Raw genomic sequence first — 24,495 nt, forward strand, 5'->3', positions numbered from 1 at the left:
CTCTCTCTTTATTTGGGTGTCCAATTACATATGTTAGTTTGCTTGGTGGTATCAGACGGGTCTTTTAGGCTCTGTTCTTTTTTTTTTTTTTCATTTTTTCTTTTTGCTTTTCAGACTAGATAATCTTAGTTGATCTGTCTTCAAGTCCACTGATTCTTTCTCTGCCTGATTAAGTTTGCTGCTGATTTTCCCTAGTGAATTTTCATTTCAGTTGTTATATTTTTCAACTTCAGAATTTCTATTTAGGTCTTATTTAGAAATTCTTTCTCCTTATGAATATTTCCTATTTGGTGAGAAATTGTTCTCATGCTTTCCTTTAGTACTCTAGAAATTGTTTGTTTTAGCTGTTTGAACACATTTAAAATGGCCAATTTAAAGTCTTTAATAAGTCCAACATCTGGGCTTTTTTAGGTATAGTTTTTATTGATTGCTTTTTTCCCCCTGTGTTTGGACCATACTGTCTTGTTTCTTTGTATGTCTCATCATATTTTTTTTGTTGTTGAAAACAGGATATTTTGAATATCATATATTCAAATATTATAATCCATCCCTTAGTGTTTTTTGTTGTTTCTTGAACTTGTTTGCTTGTTTAGTTACTAGATTTTAAAGGCTGTAGTCTTTGTTGTGTGTGTCCATTGAAGTCTCTGTTTCATTAATGGTCAGCTAATAACTGAATACAGATTTCCTTAAGTACCTGGAAATAAAAAGTATGCTGTATAAAACAAAATATTCTGCATAAAGTGGTGTGTACCACTCTTTGTACCTTTTATGAATGCATAATAACAGTCTACATGATTTGTTAAGATTTCAGTAAGACTCCTGTTTCCTTGAATGTGACATATGCACAGTCTGCACTACATGGGAAATAAGGCTTACATTTAGTTTATGCATTCCCCAATTATTCATTTGTTCATATATTTTTTCACGAAAGACTACTTGATGATAGATATTGTGAATTTAAGCAAGACAGATGCTGCTCTTAGGTAGGTCACAGTCTAGCTCTGTGACCTTGGGAAAGTTTCTTAATTTCTCTGAGGATGAAATTCTTCTATGGTATAATAGGAACACTATCCTTGATATCACTGGATTATCATGAGAATTAAATGGGAATATGTATGTAAAACTAGTACAGTTCCTGGTACAAAACTAATGCTTAATAAATACTTTCTTCCTCCCCTTGTCAATTCTCAAAGCAACAGAGACACTTTAGGTAACAATTATCACCATCTGTCATGTGCTACCTCTATGCCAACTGAGTGCAATAGTCTTATTCAATGTTTCCTTAGTTTGTAAAACATGGCTAGGAATTAATTATTAATTAATTAATATAAGTAGTCATTAATAATAAGCTTGAAAGTGGCTCAAAGAGATGAAGCAACTTCCTGAGGACACACAATTGTTAAATTAAGACTAAGAATTTGAATTCAGTTCTCCTTTAGTTCAATACCTATATCCTTAACCTCTTCCCTGTACTTCTGCTGATACCGGTGCTTCTCTCACAAGATGACACAGGCATAAAATCCTTAAGAAAATAGTTCCAGACCAGTAGAACCTAAGAAAGGACCATTCCTTGTCTTTCCTTGGCTGTAGAAATCCAGACTGTGAAAAGGGTGAGTGCGTCATACTGGTATTTCTCCTAGAAGGTTATTTTACTTTGGACAATGCAAAATTACATAAGCCTAAAACTGTGTAATAAACTCCTGGGAAACTGGGCCAGATTGGTTGCATTTCTAATTAATTAGTTAATTGTTTATTTGTTTTTCTGACAGAGTTTTAATTTTTTATTTTAAAGAACAATTATGCTTTTGGCAGAGAAAGAAAGCAAACTTCAGCCGAAAAGATTGAGCTACTAACAGTTCAAACACTGGCTCCCCTCAGTCCCTATTGGAAAAGTTAGCCCATTTGTAGTTTTTAGTCAAGATCGACAAGTTCAAGATCATGTTTTAAAACTAAGGTTCAAATTGGGAGATTGGGATTAACATATACACAGCATTGTATATAAAATAGATAACTAATGAGAACCTACCGCATAGTACAGGGAACTCTACTCAGTGCTCTCTGGTGACCTAAATGGGTAGGAAATCTGAAAAAGAGTGGATATATGTATAACTGATTCACTTTGCTGTACAGCAGAAACTAACACAACATTGTAAAACACCTATACTCCAATAAAAGTTTTTTTTTTTTTTTTTTTTGCATGTGATAAAAAAGGTCTAGTAAAAGCATTTCAACAAATGCTGCCTATTAGGTAATCATCACAAAGTACTTTCCTATCAAAATGAGGTGCTTTTGGAATAGTTTTGATGAGATACATTTTTTTTTCCAACAGTGATATGGTAACATGAAATTATTCTGAAACCCCAGGAAGCTGATTTGGAAATCCATTTAATTTTTATATTACAGAACACATGACATTTCTTTTTTTTTTTTTTTAAACTTTGGGTTTATTTATTTATTTATTTATTTATGGCTGTGTTGGGTCTTCGTTTCTGTGCAAGGGCTTTCTCTAGTTGCGGCAAGTGGGGGCCACTCTTCATTGCGGTGCGCGGGACTCTCATTATCGCAGCCTCTCTTGTTGCGGAGCACAGGCTCCAGACGCGCAGGCTCAGTAATTGTGGCTCACGGGCCCAGTTGCTCCGCGGCATGTGGGATCTTCCCAGACCAGGGCTCGAACCCGTGTCCCCTGCATTGGCAGGCAGATTCTCAACCACTGCGTCACCAGGGAAGCCCCATGACATTTCTTAGTACTAACACAATATAAAGATGGTTAGGAAAAATCTACTTATTTGTGTTTGTGTGTGTTTGTATATGTGCATGTGTGTCAAACAGACCATAAAGATTATTCAGGTTAAGAATTTGAGAGAACATTTATAATCTACAATAGCGGGGTTACAATCATTTTTGCCATAAAGATTCCTTCCAGGGTCTCACTATATTCTCTTGACTATGTCCTGCCTCCTTGTCCCTGTTAGTTTAAATCAGTGGTTCTTGAAATAAGTCAGTTCTGCTTCCCAGGGGACCTTAGGCAATGTTTGGAGACATTTTTTGTTTGTCACAACGGGTGTGTGTTTGGGATGCTAGAGGCATGAAGTGGGTGGAGGCCAGGGGTGCTGTTAAATGTCCTACAGTGCACAGGACAACCCCCCAAAACAAAGAATGATCCAGCCCAAATGTCAATGGTGCCAAAATTGAGACACTTTGGTTTCAAATAAGATTTCAAGAGAACAGTCCTTGAATCGGAGTAAGGGGAGGTTTTAAGTAGAATCCAGAACATTTTCCTTTAAACAAATTTGCCTCCTTACTTTAGTCCACTGGTCTTTCCTTTTTGGTAAACATTTAACTGCCAGTGATGGTTTCCTTTCTTTTCAGAATTTTCTCCCAGGAAGCTTCTTCTTCCAGCCCTGTCCACACTCTACACACATTAGTTAACCCTCCAACTCAGCTCAGCTCTTTATCTTTTTAGCTCTGTAGACTCTCAAGGGTCAACAGAAGGAACAGTCACTGAGCTAATCGCTGACCAAAATACACTCTGATGTTCGATAAACATTCAAGAAGAGGAATGACTATTTTTGATTACTATTACTATTTTTGATTAGGAGGAGAGAGAACATTGCAGAGTAGGAGACTTCTATTTTGGATTTCCGTCTCAGAAGACTATCAATTCAACCCAAGTACCTCAAAAAAAATTTTTTTTTTTTTTTCACACACACACACTGTATTTTATTTTTACAAGAGATAAATAGACTGACACCAAGCATTGTACATGGATGACTACAACAAAAGCAAGAATGATTGCAATTACCAAACATGAAACACACTCATACTATGTCATAATACTGACATTCAGTCCAGTAATCCTCCACTGTAACAGCTCCTTTACTTTGCAGTGAAAATTGATTTGTATATTCTTTGCCTCTGAGTCCTTGTGGGATTTTTTTTTTTTTTAATTCAGACAGAAAGTCACAAAAATTATACTCATCCTCATCAGTTCACTCAGTCCCATGTAATTAATTGTTTTTTTTTTATCTTGATCTTTTGTTAGCACTTTTATGAGTTCATCAGTTTTTCATCAGAGTTCTGAAAATGCTTATTCATTCAGTTCAGCAGTACAGTCAGTTACCAGAAACCTGTACTTGTCAGAGTCTTTTCCATGAATTTCTTGAAGATGAAACCCTTTTATAGGAACATATTTGCAAAATCATCAGAGTACACCCAGAACTGTCTGTAAATGACAAAAGACTTAAAAATGACCATGGTAAAAGATTTGATGGAAGTTCATAATAATGCAGTTGACAAGAAAATTAGTTATTTCTGAGATATACATTTTAAAGTAATAACTAGGATTATTACTTATAACATTATACCAGAACATATAAGATTTTTAGAAATTTCATGTAATGTCTGAAACATTTATATTAACATATTTCCATACATATTTCCATACAAATACAAATATAAGATTTTTAGAAATTTCATGTAATATCTGAAACATTTATATTAACATATTTCCATACAAATAACCCAATGAAAGTTTAGTATTAGTTGTTTTGTTTGCTTTTTTATACTGCAGGTTCTTATTAGGCATCAATTTTATACACATCAGTGTATACATGTCAATCCCAATCGCCCAATTCAGCACACCACCATCCCCACCTCACCGCAGTTTTCCTCCCTTGGTGTCCATATGTCTGTTCTCTACATCTGTGTCTCAACTTCTGCCCTGCAAACTGGCTCATCTGTACCATTTTTCTAGGTTCCACATACATGCATTAATATACGATATTTGTTTTTCTCTTTCTGACTTACTTCACTCTGTATGACAGTCTCTAGATCCATCCACGTCTCAACAAATGACTCAATTTCGTTCCTTTCGTTTACTCCAATAAAAGTTTTTTAAAAAAGGGAAAAAAACAAAAAACTAAGGTTCAAAGGAATTTGAGTTGTTTTTACTCTGATTTCTTTCCTGACAGGATCTGGAGCATTCTGCCATAGCTAAAGGTTTCAGATGACTGCAATGCTTGAAGTCACTCAGAGCAGACTGTAAAGTGCAGGAGAGCTAAATGTGTGACATGAACACTCCTGGTAGACCCAAGGGTCATTACGTGCCTGTGAGTTCTTCTCTCTCCTTCTCTTAAAATGTTTCATTTTTAATGGCCTTAAAGGTATTTACTAAAATAACATCAATAAGACTTGGATCAGGCTTGTATTTAAGGGGTAGAAATATAATTGCTAAATTTTTGAGTTTCTAAAAGCATTGATAAATAAAACAAAGTCTAAAATTAGAGTGCTTTCATACTGTTTGAAGCAATTAAATTGATCATTTATTGACCTGATCCTAAAATCATGAACTTTAGAATATAATTTGCCCGCCCCTTTGTGGCAATAGACTAGATTGTGAGGTTCTTGAGGGCAAGAACTGTAAACAAATAACCCTAACCAACCAAGACAAAAAAAACAGATAAAAAGGTGAATTGACAAATATTTGTTGAGTACCTATGCTTAGTACCAGGGATACAAAGATAAGCAAGGCTTGTTTATCGTAGGAGGTGGTGTAGTCTAACGGATCACGAGCACAGCTCCTGATGTAGGCTGCTGATTTGGTCCAGGTGTTGGCTCCATCATTTACTAGCTGTATGACTATTACCAGCCAGGTTCCCTAAGAAGCTGACTCTGAGATGGAAAAGAACACAGGAAGTTTAATAAGGGGTACTTTTGGCATCAATACCCAAGGAAAGGATTAGATAGAAGGAGAAGCTGAGCTGCAATGCAATCTAAACAGAGGCCTTAGCTAACCCTGTGAGACACTAAGAAGTGGTATCTGAGTGGATGCAATCCCCCATGGCGATCGGTTATTGAATGTGGCTGCCTTGAAAAAAGGCATAGTCTTGGGGTGAGGAGGGCCACAGACAACACTTCAAGGAGATGAGAAAGTCAGTAATATCTTGAAGGGGATGTGGAAGGTACATTATAGCTTCCACCACAGTCACCTTAGATAATTTAACTTTGTTGACCCTTGTTTTCTTCATGTGTAAAATAAGTATTTAAAAATATCTTTATAAGGTCAAAATTAGGATTAAATATAACCATACAGGTAACAACCACGTTGTGCCTGGCACATGAGAAGTCACAAAGATTCTCCATTGTCATCTTGTTCACAACTTCTCCAATAAGTAAAACAACTACTCTCTAGAGCATTAGGTTTTCAAAAATGGGTAACCACAATTCCTGCCCTCAAGAAGTCTGGTTGGGGGAGGGCTGGCACATCAAAAGACAGTGCAATGCGATGTGATAAGTGTTCCATTGTTGCTTGGATGCCTTAGGCTGGTCTTCCGGACAAGCTGTTGCTTGAGTTGAGGACTGAAGGGTCTAGTAAGGAACTGGCGGCCAGTGGCTAAGGCAGGACATTGTAAAAGATTGTGCTGGGGTCTAGGATGGCCAGAACACTGTGTGTAAGACAGAGGGTGGGGAGAGATGAGGCTGATAGGAGCCAGGTGATGAAGGTCTCAAATACCCTAGTATAGGATTTGGATTTATGCTGAAGGTACTGGGGAGTCAAGGAAGGATTTTTAAGTGTTGATGAGCTTGCATTTTACAAAGTCCAGTCTACCACAAAAATAAAGACTAGATTGGAGACAGGTGAGGTGAACACAGAAAGACCCACTGCGAGGTGTGAACTGAGAGCACCGCAATGGGGTTTAGATGAGGGGTCATAGATACCCTCAATTACTGGTTTGAGAGGCTCAGCAGATGGTTGTGCCATTTTCTATGAAATAAGGATATCAGAAGGTGGATCTGACCTGGGTGGGAGGAAGGGGATCAGTTTGGTTTTGGACATCAACGCTGAGATGTTTAGTGCCCATTGATGATTTCGGGGCTGGAGTGCAGAGGGTAATCTGTACAAGAGTCAGAGTTTGGAGTCAGCAAACTGCAGCCGTAGAGAGAAGAGGGTGGAGTGGAAGAGGACTGGCTAATAGCCAGTTAGTGGAAATTGCAACTGAGGAAGGAACGGGATACATGGAAAATCCAGGAGGTTTTTTTAGCTTCTGTGACATATTTTGACAGAATGGAAAAATTCCTATTTCCAAGAAGCAGCTTTCCATCTTTCAATTATTTGAGCAAAGCCACTTCTCTTCAAAAATCAACCTCTCCCTCAAACGGAAGATATGGAGAAAAGAGGAAGAATTTTATTTTTTCAAAATAAGGTGACAGGGCTTCCCTGGTGGCGCAGTGGTTGAGAATCTGCCTACCAATGCAGGGGACACGGGTTCGAGCCACGGTCTGGGAAGATCCCACATGCCGCGGAGCAACTGGGCCCGTGAGCCACAACTACTGAGCCTGTGCGTCTGGAGCCTGTTCTCCGCAACAAGAGAGGCTGCGATAGTGAGAGGTCCGCGCACCGCGATGAAGAGTGGCCCCCGCTTGCCGCAACTAGAGAAAGCCCTCGCACAGAAACGAAGACCCAACACAGCCAAAAATAAATAAATAAATAAATACATTAAAAAAAAAAAATAAGGTGACAAAAAGTTTTCAAACATACCACTTTTAGAAAACTAGCTGTAAAAGGAATTAAAGCACAAGAAAAGTTTTGATAAAGGAATAAAAAGAATGTGAAAAAATGAAAAGGGTGATATTGGGAGTAGAATTATTAAAAATGTTTAGAGACAGGCACCTTTCAACATTGTGTAGCTGGCATCCTAAGTGAAAAATAGGTAAACTAATAGAAATGGATACATTGCAAAGTTTATTACAACTAAAAAATAGTTGATAATGACTTTTAGCATTTCAGATATAAAAATGGGTAAGGCAAGGGTCAATTTTATGTTCTTACTTTATGAAGATAAAGGTAAAAATTCCCCAAAAATTCTACGGTAAATGAAATACATTCCTCTGTAGGCTATTTGAGATCTAGCTGGGATGAGTTCACTCATTCGGATAGTACATTTTCTTAGATGAGATAGTCTCTCAAGATAAATCTCCTTAGGATGTATCTCCTTTAGGTCTGGCAAACCCGTAAAACAACAGCCAGGCGCCGAGATCTTCAATTTGTAGCCTCTCTGACATCTCCTCTGATAGTTTTTTCCTCCGCAGAATGCGAGGCTATCAAGTGCTACCACGCATCGTTCCCACTAGGCGGCACTCCAAGCTCATCGTCAAGCCGAGGATAAGCCGCCGGCTAAAATCTGCCATAGGCAGCTCGGTTCGTGGAAAATCGCTAATAGTTTGCATTTTATTCATTGAAACTTTAGAACTGATAAATGCTTCTTTATAAACTAGGCAACAAGGCATGCCATATGGTTTAACTGAGCCTGAAAGTAAGTCGTCTTTGGAATCCCTCCTCCTGCTTCATCTCACACTCTGGGGCATCTTGCGCACCAGTAAGGTGAGGCTGCCAGTGACAGCATCAAGTTTGCAGTGATGCCTGGGGTGGCCCTCTCTTCCCCGAGCACCGGTGGCTTGGTACTGTGCTAACTGGGAGATGCTTTGGTTGACTGCTTCTCAAGGAATTGATAAGACCCAACAACCTTGCTCAGCCATGCACGCAATAGAGGTAAATTCTCTAACAAGCAGCTCAGAGGAGCAGGGTTTTCACTGCTCACTCGCGCAAAGGAACCAGGACTGCATGATTGCAGCAGCGCCTGAGGGGCTCAACATTCCAGTAAATTCGGAGAAACAGCTCTCCTTATCTATGAGCTTCCAGGCATTGGAATGGGCACCGATTTTCAAAGACTTCAGGGAGGAGGATAGGACGCATGCAGCCAGGCTCAGGCTGGAAGTTGTTGACTCCTGTTTGTTGGTATTAAAATGGGACACATGACCCTTCTTCACCAACCTCTTCTGTCAACATAAGCCTACAAGGTAGAACTGGAACCTGGAATCAGGGACAAAATTGAGAACTCTCCCTCCAGTAGCTGTGGGAAAGTTAACACATAGTTAATGGCTATGGTCTATCATCCATGTCGTCTTTATGGATATAACCCAACACAGGAGAGGTTTGTATGCAATAAAGCAGCACTAGACAGGAAGCCAAAAAGACTTGTTTTCCATGACGCTCTACCACTCAGTCACTGCATTCAGGTAATCTTTCTGGTTTGACTTTTTACCTGTAAGATGAGGGATTTGAAGCAGAAGACTTGACAGGCTCCTTCAGGCATAAACATTCTAGGACTGGAATCTAGAGAAGTAGAGTCTGTCTGCAAACTTCCATGCCACAACCGCTGCAGGAGAGCTGTCTAAATCACAGTCGCTTCTGGGGGAAAGGCAGCTTTGTTACCTATGGGATTTGTGCCCGAGGATCAGTTTAAACCAGCGAATTTCTAAAGTACTTCTAGTTATAATAGACTCTCTGAGTCTATATTACTTGTGAGTTGTTGATAAAGTATTAATTGGCTGAGGTCCAAATACCTTATTTTTAAATTATTTTTAATTTCCAAGATTGGTCACAATCCTTTCACATGCAACAAATATCCATAGAGCCTCTGGCATGCATATGATTAGTGTCTACATGGGGAATGGACTTAAATGTACAGCCCAAAGCAGTAAGTACTCTACTAGAGGAATGTACAAGGTGCTAGGGGTTCAGCTTCCTGGGCATCCCAGTGGCAATATGCCATGCAGAGCTGGAAGATGGCATGTCTGGAGTTGAGGACTCACAGAGGGCTCACCATGTCTGGAGTTGAGGGCCTGGAGAGGTAGCTGGGTCAGGAAGGGCCTTGTTCATTGCAGCACATGTCAAGAACAGGCTCTACCACGCAGACGGCCAATACTGTTTGCTGATTAAATGCCTGAACTCATACAGATTACAAAGTGTTGTGTAACTGAGAGCAATGTCTAAAAAGTTTCTGCAATATTTCCCTAGACAGAATCTAAGGCCAGCATAGATTGTGTCTTTGTTGCTGTCATTTTTCCAGAAATTCCATGGACATGGGCAAGAATCTCAAATTGGTTAAATTTAAGGAAATTCTTATTTCTGTATCTCAAAATACCAATTTCTTAGACTACATCTCTTCTCATCCCAGCAGAAGCTTGTGAAAAAAGAATGGAATAACGTTATTCAAATTATATTTATTTTCAAACATTTTTAAGTTGAAAACGCCCTATATAATAAAATGAGGAACCTACCAAGGCACAAGGCATACAGTCTGTTTAGTCATGATGACCATTCTGTACCCTGAAAATAAATTTAGGAAGTGACTATCATATCAGATTTTATGCCTTGACAGTGCACTAAATCAATATTATTCCTCTGACATATTTGAAAGGTGAGACTAAACCAAAAGAAAAATGCTTCCAAGAATAAGTCTGAGGGAATTTGATGTCTGACAACAAATAGATCAACTTCCTTCATTTCCCTATTTCTTTGTGTCCTTAAATAATATGCTCTATTTGCCTTATGCATTTACACTGGACAATTCATTTTAACTTTCAGTGTTTATAGAACAATTTGTAAGCATCACTCATGAAACAAAACTTATTGGAAAGACAGCAGAAGCAGGAAGTTGAGATATCCTAAGTTTTGGCTTTATGCTTCTGTTGAAAGAAAATGTAGAGATAATGTTGTGTGTGAAGGTAAGGGGGTAGGAAAGTAGAACACTCAAGGAGCTGAAAAAGGCTAATATGACTAGGAAATGAGAAGCAGAGTGATAGATGGCCTTGAGAGGTGAGCTCCAACTGATTGTCAACTTGGGTGCATTAAATGTGTATTTCCATGAAAATATCTATTCACACAGAGATCCCACTATCACCAAGTAAAACTATAAAAGGTAGGAATATGGATAGTCCAGGACTGCAGGTAGCTTTCTCTTCTCCTCTTAAGTCTCCAGACTGTGACTGAATTGTGACCTTTTTATAACACACCTTGGTGGGCACTGGGTGAGGCAGAAATGCCTGACTGACACACAGCTTTACCTGTGCACAGAAGAGCATGCTTAGCACCTATGCCACACCCATGCTGCCCCGGGGCTATGGTGATATTTCCAGGCCATGGGAGATGCCAGGTCCACAGCTGCACACTTGACACACCTTTTCACATGTCCTCCTTTCAACAAACCAAATTGGTGAACACTATCATTATCTCCGTTTTAAATGAGCACTGAGGCTCAGAGAGGCAAAGTAACTTGCTCCACTTGGTAAGAAGCAGAGCCAAAACTCAAACTTAAGTCTGTTCAGTTTTAAAGTATATTCTTAACTAGTATTGGATTAAGAGGTAAGTGAACTTGGAAGGTTCTGGGGCTCCAAGAACTGGAGAAAATTAGGAAACATTTTGTAGATATGAAATGTTCAGAAAAGTAAACCCCACAGGTTTTTACAAAATACTTTGAGGAAGACATTGTAAATACATCCATGTTAGCTATATCAACCTTTATCGGGGAATTAATGTATTACCTAGCTAAAAAGGGAAAGACATTTCTAAATGTATTTATGTCTTTCAGCACATACAATAAAAGTCTTATTTTGAACATAAATTTGTTCATATACTATAAAAACAGTTTCTCCAAGACCCTACTAAATAAATCACTGAGTTTCTGAAGGATTGAAGTCTGACACAGTGAATTATCAGCCTCCTAGACGGAGAGCCCCTCTGCTTTTGTCTGTCCCAGCTTTGTCCACTGTATTCGTATTTGTCTGGTCTTCTTTCCTTCATTTCCGGGGCATGAGCCCAAATGTTGTTGTAACTTTTTCTTCTTTTATCATGCATACTTTAATTATTTCAACTATAGGCCATCTCTCACTTCTTCCTCTGTCTTCCAATTCCTGTTCATTTATCACAAGGAAATCATTAATCTATTCTAAGCAAAAACACAGCCCTTATTTTGATTAATGAGCATAAAATTAGAGCCGGTGATTGATAGCCTTTTGTGAAACATGAATGCATGAAGACACTAAAAATAGAATTAATTGTCAGATAATTATGGCACTGGAAGAGGTTACCTTGTATGGCAGTAGGTGGGCCTTTAGGACTGACATGGCTTCACTCTAGCTAATGTACAGAAGGCAGGGAGGGAGCCAGTGGTTACTTTGCTTCCGTGACCTTGTGCCCCATGTGTGCTGCGTGAGTCACCAAACTAGAGGTTGGCCTCCATGAGAAACCTGGGAGAATTTGGAGAGCCATTTTTGTATCCTTATGGCAAATCTTTTGCACTGTTTGTTGGCTTTGGTGGGCTATTTAGTTGAGGTGGTCAGAGTTGTCATTTTTGAGCAGACTACAAATCTGTATCATCTCTTTGTGTTTGGCCTGGCTCTCTTTGAAATCTCCCATTAGATTCTTTACAAAAGTATCCACTTAGCTTCATCTGTAGCATTATTCTAGATTCCACATATATGTAATAGAGACGTAGACATAGAGAACGGACATGTGGACACAGTGGGGGGAAGAGGAAGGTGGGACGAATTGGGAGATTAGTTTTGACATAAATACACTACCATGTGTAAAATAGATAGCTAGTGGGAACCCGCTGTAAAGCATAGTGAGCTCAGCTCGGTGCTCGGCGACGACCTAGATGGGTGGGATGGCGGGGCGGGCAGTGGGAGGGAGGTCCAAGAGCGAGGGGATATAGGTATACATACGGCTGCTTCACTTCATTGTACAGCAGAAACTAACACAACATTGTAAAGCAATTTTACTCCAATAAAAAAAAGTCTCCACGTACCTTTCTTCTCTAATCAAACTGCTTCCTTCAAGCCCTGTATATCCACATAAATATTTGTTGTTAAATTATTCTTGTTTAATCACCAGTTCAAAACCATTTTGCCCCATTGCAAACATTTTACCACATTGCAAACATTTTACAGATTTCCATTATCTTATAGATTAAAAAGCATTTTAAGCTTAGTTTGATAAACCATCGCCTACCAAATGGGTCACGTGGAAGTATGGTTAGAACAAAAACCATTTATAAACCAGACAGAGCCTATTCAAGCCTTCAAAATGTGAAATATAGGGTAAATGATGGAATAACATGGTTAATGAATGACATTCGGTCTGTCCACCAATATCAGTTTAATGAAGGATTTCCACTGTATTTCAGGTTTACGGGTATACACCTGAATGGCCAACAATGATGGTACACAGGGTTGGATGTCAGAGTCTGTTCATTTATAAGTGCCTACTATGTGATAGACTGAGTTTTCACACTCCATTTAGGCCTCCACAGTGCTGTAGTTTGAATGGCACTATCTTCCTTTTACAGGAGACAGGTAGGTTGAGGAATTTGCCATGAGTCAAACACATCGTAGATGGTGGTGTTAAACACATATCAGTTACCATTAGTTTAAAAATAATTAAAAAAAACTACAAAGTAATGCATGCTTAATGTAGAAAAGTGAGAGAATACAGATTCATGAAAAGAAGGAAATAAAATTCCTTTGTAGTTCCATCAAGTAGATAACCATGGCTATGATTTTACATATTTATTCTTTATTTAATCTTTATTTATTCTTATATTTTACATATTTATTCTTTCTGTATACCAATGCATAAATGTATACCTTTTTTCCTTATAAAAGTGAGACCATACTGTCTTGAAATCTGCTTCTTTCAAGTAGTGGTATTTCATGTACATCTTTAAATCTTCTGCAACCTTGCTTTATTGGGTACAAAAGAGTCTACCTTTTTATCTATTATAAAATATTTAATAAATCACCTTAGCAGTGGAAATTTTGGTTGAAGTGTTTGAGATAAATGCGACGCATATCCCTTAAGCAAGATCTTTAAATAGCACATATATTTCCTTGGTTTAAGTTCCTAGAAGTGTAATTCCTAGGTTGAAGGCTATGAACATTTTTAATAGTTTTGCTGTATGTAGTCAGATCAGCTCCAGAAACATTATTCTTAAACCAATTCCCACTGCCACCAGCAATACACAGACTTCATTTCTCCAACTCTAGTAAAAATACCATTAAAAAATATATATACATATACATATACATATATATAGCAACTATTTTTGATTAGTGAGGTCAAACTTTTCTCATTTTATTATATATTTGAATTTCTTCTTTTTCTTAACCTTTGCTTTAAATACTAAATATTAAAATTAGCCCAAAACAAGACAAAACTGTGATATTGTGCCATTATTGTATCCCCTCTGAAGGAAGAAGAAAAACATGATCTTCTCTGATAACAAATTACTTTTGGGATGAAAAACAAAACTGAATGAGACACCTGGGCCCATTAGGTATATTTCCGTGATGCTTGTCACCATAGTACACATGGAGTCATGCATTTCTGGTCTTCATTTTAGTACTAAAACATATGAGTTCCTGATAGGTTTTAGACTAATGTACAATGGGCAAGGGATATGAAAAACAATTAATCCTAATTAACCTGACTTGAGTTCCACAAGGCACACCGTTCCCCTGAATTTTGGAGGATTGTATCCAAATGCCTGCTGGAGAGCTCCACTTGGATAACCTATAGTATTTCAAACTCAGCGTGTCCCAAACTGAATCTACGCCCCCCTCCCTAAACCTTCCCCTCCCTGCGTCACTCTCTTCCTCAGTTGGTAGCACAACAATCCACAGAGAGTGTCAATCCCCAAGACTTAAATTTTCCTTTCAAATACCTCTATTTTCTCTACTAGTTCCCTAATTTAGGTCTTTAATTATTCAATAAATATTTTTGAGCACCTACTATGTGCCATATCTTTCTAAGCTTGGTAGTGGTGGGGGCAGGCAAGGGTTAGAAGAAAGTAGACAAAGCTTCAGAGCTTCCTTTTGGAGGAAGCTCTGAAACAGACAATAAGAAAGTAAGAAATCTGCAGTTGAAGTGACTGTCTTGAGGACTATTTGAGGTTGCCTAAAAAGATAACATTTAACTTAAAATTTGGAGAAGAGCCAGACAGTTAGGATTCTGGATACAGCATTCTAGACAGGGGATATGGAAAGGTTAGGTGGCAGAAGACCTTAACAGACTCAAGGAACAGAAAGGTGGCCATGTGGGCTGGCATTAGGGAGAGGAGTTGGCAGGGTAAAACCATGTTTGGAGGCCACATAAAGGACTTTGAATGTTACAATACTAAACATGATAGGAAATCTTTGAAAGTTTTTAAGTAGAGAAAAAAACATTATGTGATTTACATTTTTCAAAAAGAACACTATGGCAACTATGGGAGACTAGATTATAGTGGGGCAAAGATGGAAGCAGGGAGATCAGTTGATAGATTCTCACAGTAGTTCACCTGAGATATTTTTGTGGTTTGGACCAGGGAGATGGCAGTGGAGATGAAGAGAATTGGATAAATTCAAGGTATAAGGTAAGCCATCTCCTCGCCACCCCCAAACTTAGAATACATAATTTACCCGCTGAAGTTTTCCATCTTCTCTAGAGAATGTGCTCATTGACACCCATGATACGCTGGATGCTCGTGGCTGGTTGGATCCTTCTTAGAACACCTGCACACTCCTGTTCCCTCCTAAGAGGGCTGTGTGATTACCAAGCATCAGTTTTGTTTCCAAAATTGTATCAGCTGTACTTAGACTAATTTTAAATAAATTTATTAATAGTATATAAAACAGTGAAATAGGAGAATAAATTATCATTTTGAGGAAAAACTAGGTCAGATGATACTTGGTAAAAGTGTATGTAAGATAGCAGTACAGGATTGAAAAAGAAAACCGTAAGACATGTGCTTCCTGTCGCAGATTCCTTCATACATGTCTTCATTCTGCAGAAACCAAAGCTAAGATGTAGAAAATGCATTAGGGATATGGCTTAGCAAGAGAGAGAACCAGAAACTCTCACTAGTGAAACTATACTAAAGAAAAGCCTTGAACCTCTATTAGAACATTGGTAAATGAATATACACTTATGTGCATTAAGTTAAAATAATATGTTTAAGATGTGTATCATAGTATGTGTCTCTGATCTATCACATCAGGTAAGTGGACTTCTGCATTTTGTAGCTATAACTAATGTACAGGATAAGGGAAAAAGAATTATGGATAATTATACTTGTCACCTGCATAGGCTGGAGCTGACTCTTCGGCTTGGTGTGCCCTTCACATTCCACTTTAAGAAGCAGCTAAAGCACTAGACTTCTAATGCTTGCCAGTCTTCGCCCCCCTTTCCATTCCTCTCATTCTCATAATTCATCAAGAATATCACCACATCTACCTCAATGCCGCACCACATAGAGATCATAAAAAATCGTATCACTCTGAACTCCTTGAAGGGATCATGTGCCTCTCAATAATTTTTATAACCCAGAGCAGACACACAGTAGATACTCAGTGTTTGTTGAATGAACAAATGAAAGAATATGCTATATTTTTTAAGGCTATCTACTTTTATCTTTTGAACTGAGAAAAATCTTTGCAAGCATTTAATGATGTCATATTCATTCCATACTGTTATGGACTGAATGTTCGTGTCCCCCCCAAATTCCTACGTTGAAGCCCTAACTCCCGAGTGTGGCTGTATATGGAAATGGAGCCTCTAAGAGAGTAATTAAGGTTAAATGAGGTCACATGGGTGGGGCCCTGATCCAATGGGACTACTGTCCTTACGAGAGATACCAGAGAGCTTGCTCTCCACACGCACGTGCACTGAGGAAGGGCCACGTGAGCACACAGCGAGAAGCTGTCTGCAACCAGGGAGAGTCTTCAGCAGATACCAACCCTGCTGGCACCTTGATCTTGGCACCCAGCCTCCAGAACTGTGAGAGAGTAAATTTATTGTCTAAGCCATCCAGTTTGTGGTATTTTGTTTTAGTAGCCCCACCAGACTAATACCTATATGTAGAATACTAGATTTTCTCTTTCATATTTGATTTGTCAAAAGCAGCCTCAAATGTAAAGTGACCTTGGATATGTCTAATAGATGCTTCTCTCCCCTTTAGCTTTCAAAAAGTTTTTTTTCTCCTTTATTTTTCTTTGCCAATATACAACATCATCACAGGAAGAAAGGCCTTTTATTTTCTCTTTAAGCTTATAATCCACAATCCAAATTTAAGATAGCTTTTATCTTGGTACAATTAACAAAAAACTATAATTTAGAGTGGTTTAACAAGTGGCTAGTCTCTGTGATTCTCTTACTCTTCCCCCATGCTTGTCACACCTCATGTTTGCAAGATGGCTTTCATAGTACCTCTGGATACCATCTGAGGTCAAAACAAGAGGAAGGGGGGAGAGGATGGGTCAGTAGCATGTTTACCTTCTTACAGGAAAAGCAAGAGATTTCCCAGAAGCTACCAGCAGAATTCCACTTGTGTTACTGGCCATAATGTGTCACAGGCTCAAACCTAGCTGCAAGGGGAGCTGAGAAAACAAGTATTAAGTTTCTCCAATTCTTATTTTGGAGGTGGCAAAGGAGATGAGGAATGCAAGCATCTGTCAGGTTTGTCAATGAATGGTGTGTGCTATAGAGGGAACCGGAAGACTGGACTGGCAGATCAGCTCATTCTAGAAGAGTCTTCCTGTCATGAGATTCATCACCACAAGGTGGGCTTTATATTTCACACTGTAGCAAAGGACTTTAGCCACCATCTGACTAACACTAATGCCTCTTTGATTACAATTAGCTGGGCTGCTAACATTACACTAGGGTATTTGAAGTCTGTACCTAGTCTTCCCTGTATCTAAAACACTACCTTTCATCTATTGAGTATACATTGGCTGTATTTTTTTTTTACTGTTGTTTGTTTTGTGTGGAGATATTAACACTGTTCTACTTTTCCATCAATGATAAATATAAGAAAGTGGCAAGTAGGGTCTGCTCTAATTTGAGGCAATGGTTAAAGCCATAATTTGAGTTTATTGTGTTCTGGCCGAGAACCTACCAATAGCTTACCACTAGCCAGCATTTCTAAATTTGCATTTCATGTTCACTGATTTTACTAAAGGCATCTTTTAAAATAATTTGTATAATTACTGGCATCACTTCATGATGCAGTAACTGTTTTAGTACAGGCTATGACAAGTTCTTACCTAATGTAGTCTAAAACATCATTAAAATCTGAGACTTTACCAGAACAAAAATACATCTGTTCTAATTGAAGAACTTAAATAGGGAAGAAAATTGGAGTTAAGAGAAAATAAGAGGGAAAAATAAAGTCATCTTTACTATACAAAACGATAACTTATAAGGTTCTATACAGTAGCTACAGGTGAACCACAATTTGGCTTAGAGCTCCCCAGAAAACAAAACAAAAAAGAGAATGACAGTAATACAGTCTTTAAGATAAAAACAAATCAGTTGTTTAGGAGACGCACAGGTTTTACTGGAACTGAGACCTACGAGAATTTTCTCCCATGAGTTCTCATAAATGGTACACAATGTGATAGAGAATGCATCAGCTTTAAAAACACATGTATTGAAAATACAAGTTTTGATGATTGTTTTTGCTAGTAGAAGCTAACAGTATAGAAGCAAATTGCAATGGAGTAAAGCTAATTCTATGAAGAATCAAAATGTGGATCAAATATGTAGCTCTTTGAAAGTCTCCTAGAATATAAAACTTAGATTCCTTTCTCTTTCTAGTTGGGAATACAAACTTGTTTTAACAACATCTAAAACTTCCTCTATTCCTATAAGTAATACAAATCCATTTCAAAACCAGACTAATTATTCTTAGACCTAAGGCCACTGTTCCTTTCTAATCTCACAGACAGGTGAAGTAGACTACATGATTTATCTGAGGACCATCGTTTTCTAAATAAATGTGCTTTAAATGGCTAATCTAAGTATAGTAGATAGAACACATTCTAAAATGCTGAATTTTATGGTTGTACTTTTTATACGTGGACTTAATTTTCAAAAGGTTAAAAGATTATCCACAAAATTCTGTTTCAGTTATGTTCAAATTTTTAATCAATACTGGTTACATTTGAAATGCACTGCACCTATTTACAAAGACTTAAAATGATCAGTAATATAAAGTGTAAACTTAAAAAGAAAATCACAGACTCATTCCACATCTGTGAAATGCAGCAGTTAACTGTAATTAAATTTACAATAATCGTAAGGGATAGGAAGAAGAACATAGAAACTGGAGGAGAAAAATAGTATTCAAGATCTGAACAACACAGTTACTGTTGTACTGAAAAAATAATTTATTAAATGAGTATAACACTGGGAATAAGATGCATTATAAAAGTAAATTCTAAATATAAACAATAGTGGTTTCCCTAATTAACAAGAGTTTTTCTTCACCCATTCAAAGTTTTAAATACAATCTTCTGAAAGGCCAGATTTTGAAAGTGTAGGGTTCACTTTAAAACAGACATGTATGTAGCACTACAATATCTGGAATTTATCATCTTGTTTTATTAGACTAAAAATGATATTGATTAATTTAAATGATTGTTCTTTTTTAAACCTTTTTAAAGCCTAGAATAATATTTTGAAATGAACAAGTAGACCATTTTATTATACTCTTTCTGTCTCCCCGGACAGCACACACATTTCTAATACAGTTTGTGGAAAATATTGAGATAGAGCATACCTGTTCATTTTGATGAAGACTTTAAAAAATTTTGGTACTTTGGTAAAAAGCAGTCTCCTTTTTAGATCAAAGGTTGACAACAGCCATTGTATCTATTAATCTACGTCCATAGAATTTTAAACAACCACATCTTAATATGTACATCAAGATACTGATAAGCTTTTAGCTAGTGAAAGAAAAAAACGGAGACTGTTATTCTTTCCCCAATAAGTTTCCTTCAGTTTTTAGAAAGCATATGCAGTTCAATATACCAACTGGGATTTCAAAACGCTAACATTAATACAGTGCTTATTAACAGCAATATGCAAAACAATAGAAATGTAAAATAAATAACTTCATACTATAAAAATGAAACAAGGCACTTTCAACAACTATATGCAAAGCTGAGATAAACATTTTTTTCATAACGCGGACTCAAAGACTCTAGGAGACTTCTGTAAAGAGTGAAATAGTGAAGGCACTACATAATTCTTTTTCCTAACTCCACTTACTAAAGAAATTCACCAATTAAACTTGGCACAAAAGAGTTTAATTGTCATAAAGTGCATCACTTGGCTAAATATATTAAGAAGAAAATCAGCATCAATACATTATAGCAACATATTCATATATACAGAAATAAAAATGCAATGCCAGGAGTTGACATAGGAACTTTGCAGGATATATGGCTTTTTCTCTTTTATTTTTTTGTATAACTGCCTATTTGCTTACAATCTATATTTTCAAAAGGGTATGCCTTGATTAGCAAAAAGAGGTAGTGTTCTGACAAAGGCAAACCCACTGATTCTATAGGTAGAGATTTAAGATAAAGATTATGTGGAAAATATACAAGTATAACATATAATACACTGGTACAACATTTATTTTAGTATTTTGATATTAGTGAATTTGCTTTTAAAATCAAGGCTATTTTATCACTTTAGCTCTGTTATTACAGCTCTTTCAAAGAGTTTTCCTTTGGTACTAGAAAGTTTTCTTCTTTTAAATAGTAACATTCCAGATAAGCAACTTTTATTTAGAGATGATTAAACATGTCAACATTTAAAACTCAATTCATCCTTACCATTTATTTAAACCATTAATGAAAATATATCATGTCTGAGACACAAGGAAGTATATAACCAACAGACAGCAACATGCAATTTATGTCCACTTAACTAATGTAACTGGTGATTTAAACACACACACACACACACACACACACACAAAGTGTGCACACCCACGTTAGTCTGGAGCAATATATTGGCAAAACAACAAAATAATTTATGCACAGTATTTCAGGATGTGGGCCTTGATGACAGAACTCTAGATTTTTTTTAGTGTGTTAAATACAAAGTTTGGCTAAAAGACAATGTAAAGCAACAGTGAATACAGTTCCTATACCAATAACTTAAATTTTTCTTTATGTAAACTTTATACATGTGCAATCTTGCTGTTTTCTGTAAATGCTTCAGTCTCTTTTTTTTTTTTTAAATATCTGCTACTCTATTCTAAATTTGCAGGAACGTAAAAATGGAAGGAACCACTTGAGATGCATTAGTCGTCTTCCACATTATATGCCACTTCTGCCACTTCTATGTCTGATATGGAATTTTCAGGTTCACTAAAACTTGAGCATTGCTTATTATCAGCTCTGCAAAAAAAAGAGAAACACAATGAAGAGACTGGATGCACGCTATTTCACTTCACTATTACCTTAAAAATTTTTAAAGTCATGTAAAGAATATTTAAATATTTAATGGAAAAATATTTAATGAAAAAGAACATTTAAATATTCAATCAGAAATTTAATATTTTAAAGTTGTCATTGCCAGATAACACCTTTGGAGATATATTTTTAACTCTTTCAGTTCTCTGAACTACCACTTTTCAATAAGAATCTAGTTTGTAATGACCTTTAACCAACAGAAAGTTTGTTCTCATAATTATAGCTTAACCACTATCACTAATGTATTAATGGTGACCTTGGATTTATATGTAATAAAAATTCTATGTGTGTTCAAATATACCATCTTTTCATCATTCCTATTAGGTAGACAGGGTGGTTGCTATTACAGTGTCCCACTTTTTGCATGGAAAAGACTGACATTGAGAGAGATTAAAGTAATTTGTCAAGGTTACAAAATTAATGAATTAACTGAGTCACAGCCCAGTTAATTCAGACATATCTTCAAAATAAGTAATGAAATTTATAGGCTGGATGACAAAGATTCATTTTTAGGGACAGCCTAGAATATCTATAGTCTTCCTCTGTTTGCTCATCAGATTCATGATACAATAACACTGAGTTCATAAAAACATACTCTACAGAGTATTATGACTGTTTCTCTCCAATTATTCAGATGATTAGGCTATAATAAACCTAACATTATATACCTAGATTCTTCATCTAAGACATCTTGATCAACCTCAAGTGCAGAGGACTCCACCTTTAGGATCTGTTCACCTTCTGTTCCTGACACGAGCAGTGATTCTTCAGGTTCTAAACATAAGTTCCTAAAGGTAAAGTACAGCAACAAGTTATTTTCTATGAATAAAATAGGTATATATTTATTGTTCTGAATGCATGTAGCTTTAGTAGCCTTCAGCTGTTCTAAGTGTAGTCATATACCTAATAAACTGTTGACTCTGGGTGTCAACAGTGAAATCAGTACTTATGATTAATTTAAAATGATTTTAACATCAATTCGATATATGCTGACAAGAAGGCAAACTAGAACTTTCATATGTGAAAAGTTGGCATAAATGCCTAGAAACAAAGATACTATTTAAACAGGTTAAAATAATGTTTGTCTTGGTGAACAGCTAGAGCTTTATTTTCCTGATATTTCCCGTCCTTCAAATTTTCAGGCTTCTAAATAAATAATCAAACAGACAATTTTCCCAATCTACAAGGATGTACACCATGAGTCTAAGACTTTTGGAGTCATAAATTTCCTAAATTGTAACGTACAAATGGCATTTAGCCCAGAGTATCGAGCTGAATTAGACTGAAAATGCAAGCATCACAACACACCTGATTCTGTTTTCTAGCGTGTCTATAAGAAGTTGCTTCTCACAGAGCAGTTTCTTCAGTGATTCCAACTCTTTTTGTTTTTCAAGTAGTTCTTTTTGAAAACGGTAGTTTGTCTCTTCTAAAGTTTCACAGAAAGCCTTAAAAACAAACAAACAGCAAATAAAAAACATATGCAGAAAGAGAATAACATTAATTACTTATGCAGTACCTTTCTCAAGGGCATAACTGAAGAGTCAAAGAACATAGGTAACCAAAATAATGTGTATACAACCCAGATGATTTGTTCTCCACCCTCATCTTTTTAGGTCTCTGCTACTTTAGTACCTACTGGGGAACTTATAAATAAATATAAGTCCCTTTTCTTGAGAATTATTAAGTAGTAAGCCAGGGTGCCTGAAATGAATATGTGATATCTCCCTAGTGTATAACTGGGAAAAAAGTTACTAATAACCACTGTTTTAGCTTCTATTCTCCTTAGCCTGTTTTTGCCCAGTCCTAGATGATTATACTTTAAAGAAAAAAAAATAAAAATAAGAAAACTGCGGCTATTGATTCCATTTGTATTAGCTCAGAAGACACATCCTATAATAATGATTTCCTTCATAGTGCCTTCAATATTATTTTCCCTTGCTTATCCTTTTACTATATTCACTCAAAGACATTCTATCCTTTATACCCAGGAAGCTAAACACTACTGAAATAGATTAAAACAAAAAACAAAATCATATTGCCATGAAGAATGATGTCATGAAAAAAATCTGGGTCACTTACCTTGATGAGGCTTTCAGTGTTGCTGATCAATTCTTTTAATTGTTCCTAGTTATCTATCGTTCCCTGTCTCCTTTGTGACTACGTTAAAACTTCACCCCTGGCAAATCCCCTACAATATGTTACTACTGGTGAGCCCAAGCCCAGCAGATGATCTTTATTCCTATACCAGAAAAAAAAAGTTACTCTCCCAGAATCCTAACTACATTTGCATTCCGTTCTTGTCCTCAAGAATATGTGCCTCTTCAAGTTAAGCCCAATCTCCTTTGGAAGCCTGCCCTATCCCATACACTCTCTCTTAAATTTTCAACCTTTCCCTCTCTTTTGGCCCTTAGGTTTATTTAATCAATTTGACTGAAGTTGATTAAGCAAACCCTAAAAATCTCTCCACATAAAAACAAAGTCATATCCACCACTCCCTTGATAGGAGTCTCTCTAGCTACTAACTCATCTTGTTCTTTTCAAAATAAAAAAGATTTCCAGGAAAAAAGTTTTTATCATCCAAATTTAGCCTCCCCATTCATGGCTAAAGTCATTAGTTTTACTCTCTTTTCTCTACTAATTATACCCAGGCAAATGCTAACAATGACTTCTAACTGTCAAACCCAAAGTACTGTTTTTCTCAACTTCATAGCATGTCACTACTGACTTAAAAAGTAAAAAAAAAAAAAAAAAAAAAATTTAATGGAATCCTCTTTTATTGTCCTCTGTGAAACTTCCTGGTTCCCCTAACTTTACAGTTACTTCTTAGATTTCTACTTGTTCTTTGCATGTGGGCATTCATCAGAGTTTTGTCCTTGATTATATATTCTCTTGCTCTGTATCTCATCCTTGGGCAATTACTGTTATCACTTCAACTATAACCTATACTATTTGCTATCGACTTCCAATTGTTTTTTCTGTTCATCTCCAGCCCAGACCTTTCCTGAGTACACAGATATCATTCATATGCCTATTGGTCCCCTTCAACTGTATGTACCAATGGTAAGTCAAAATGCACTCCCAACGGAATATCTGCTCTACCACCTCACCATCAAAGCCACCAGGCAAACATCTTAGATCACTGCATTTCGCTACTTTCTATGACCCAGGTAACCCAGTCTTTCCCACTTTCCCCTTCTCCTCCTCCCCCACTGCCTCATCAACATCTCGCTATACTCATCTACTCTATACTCATTTCTACTGTGCAGTATTGGCATAAGGCTAGGTAATGCGATCAGTGAAAGAGAAGAGTGCAGAAGCAAACCCTTCCTTTCATGTTCATTTGACTTT

The 24,495-nt window shown here is 37.0% G+C and overlaps 1 protein-coding gene and 1 long non-coding RNA gene across 5 annotated transcripts in view; one reads left to right on the forward strand and one right to left on the reverse strand.

Annotated features, from left to right (window-relative positions):
- Nucleotides 1-607: 607 nt before the first annotated feature.
- LOC309647090 lies at nucleotides 608-18,908 on the forward strand. The gene is made up of 3 exons (XR_014255785.1): nucleotides 608-2,174; nucleotides 4,890-7,202; nucleotides 7,514-18,908. It is a non-coding gene; the product is annotated as an uncharacterized lncRNA (long non-coding RNA).
- Nucleotides 18,909-19,027: 119 nt separating this feature from the next.
- The window catches only part of SNX16 (sorting nexin 16), a 38,208-nt gene continuing 32,740 nt past the window's right edge, over nucleotides 19,028-24,495 (reverse strand). For all 4 annotated transcript variants that reach the window (XM_082434036.1, XM_082434033.1, XM_082434034.1 and 1 more), the window contains 3 exons: nucleotides 22,456-22,592; nucleotides 21,816-21,935; nucleotides 19,028-21,072 (listed from right to left, as the gene is read on the reverse strand). In XM_082434036.1, coding sequence (XP_082290162.1) covers nucleotides 20,976-21,072; nucleotides 21,816-21,935; nucleotides 22,456-22,592 — 354 coding nt within the window. In that variant the 3' untranslated portion in view covers nucleotides 19,028-20,975. The remainder of the gene's footprint in view (nucleotides 21,073-21,815; nucleotides 21,936-22,455; nucleotides 22,593-24,495) is intronic.

Source organism: Balaenoptera physalus (assembly GCF_965194825.1).
Source record: "Balaenoptera physalus genome assembly, chromosome: 17".
Taxonomy (NCBI): domain Eukaryota; kingdom Metazoa; phylum Chordata; class Mammalia; order Artiodactyla; family Balaenopteridae; genus Balaenoptera; species Balaenoptera physalus.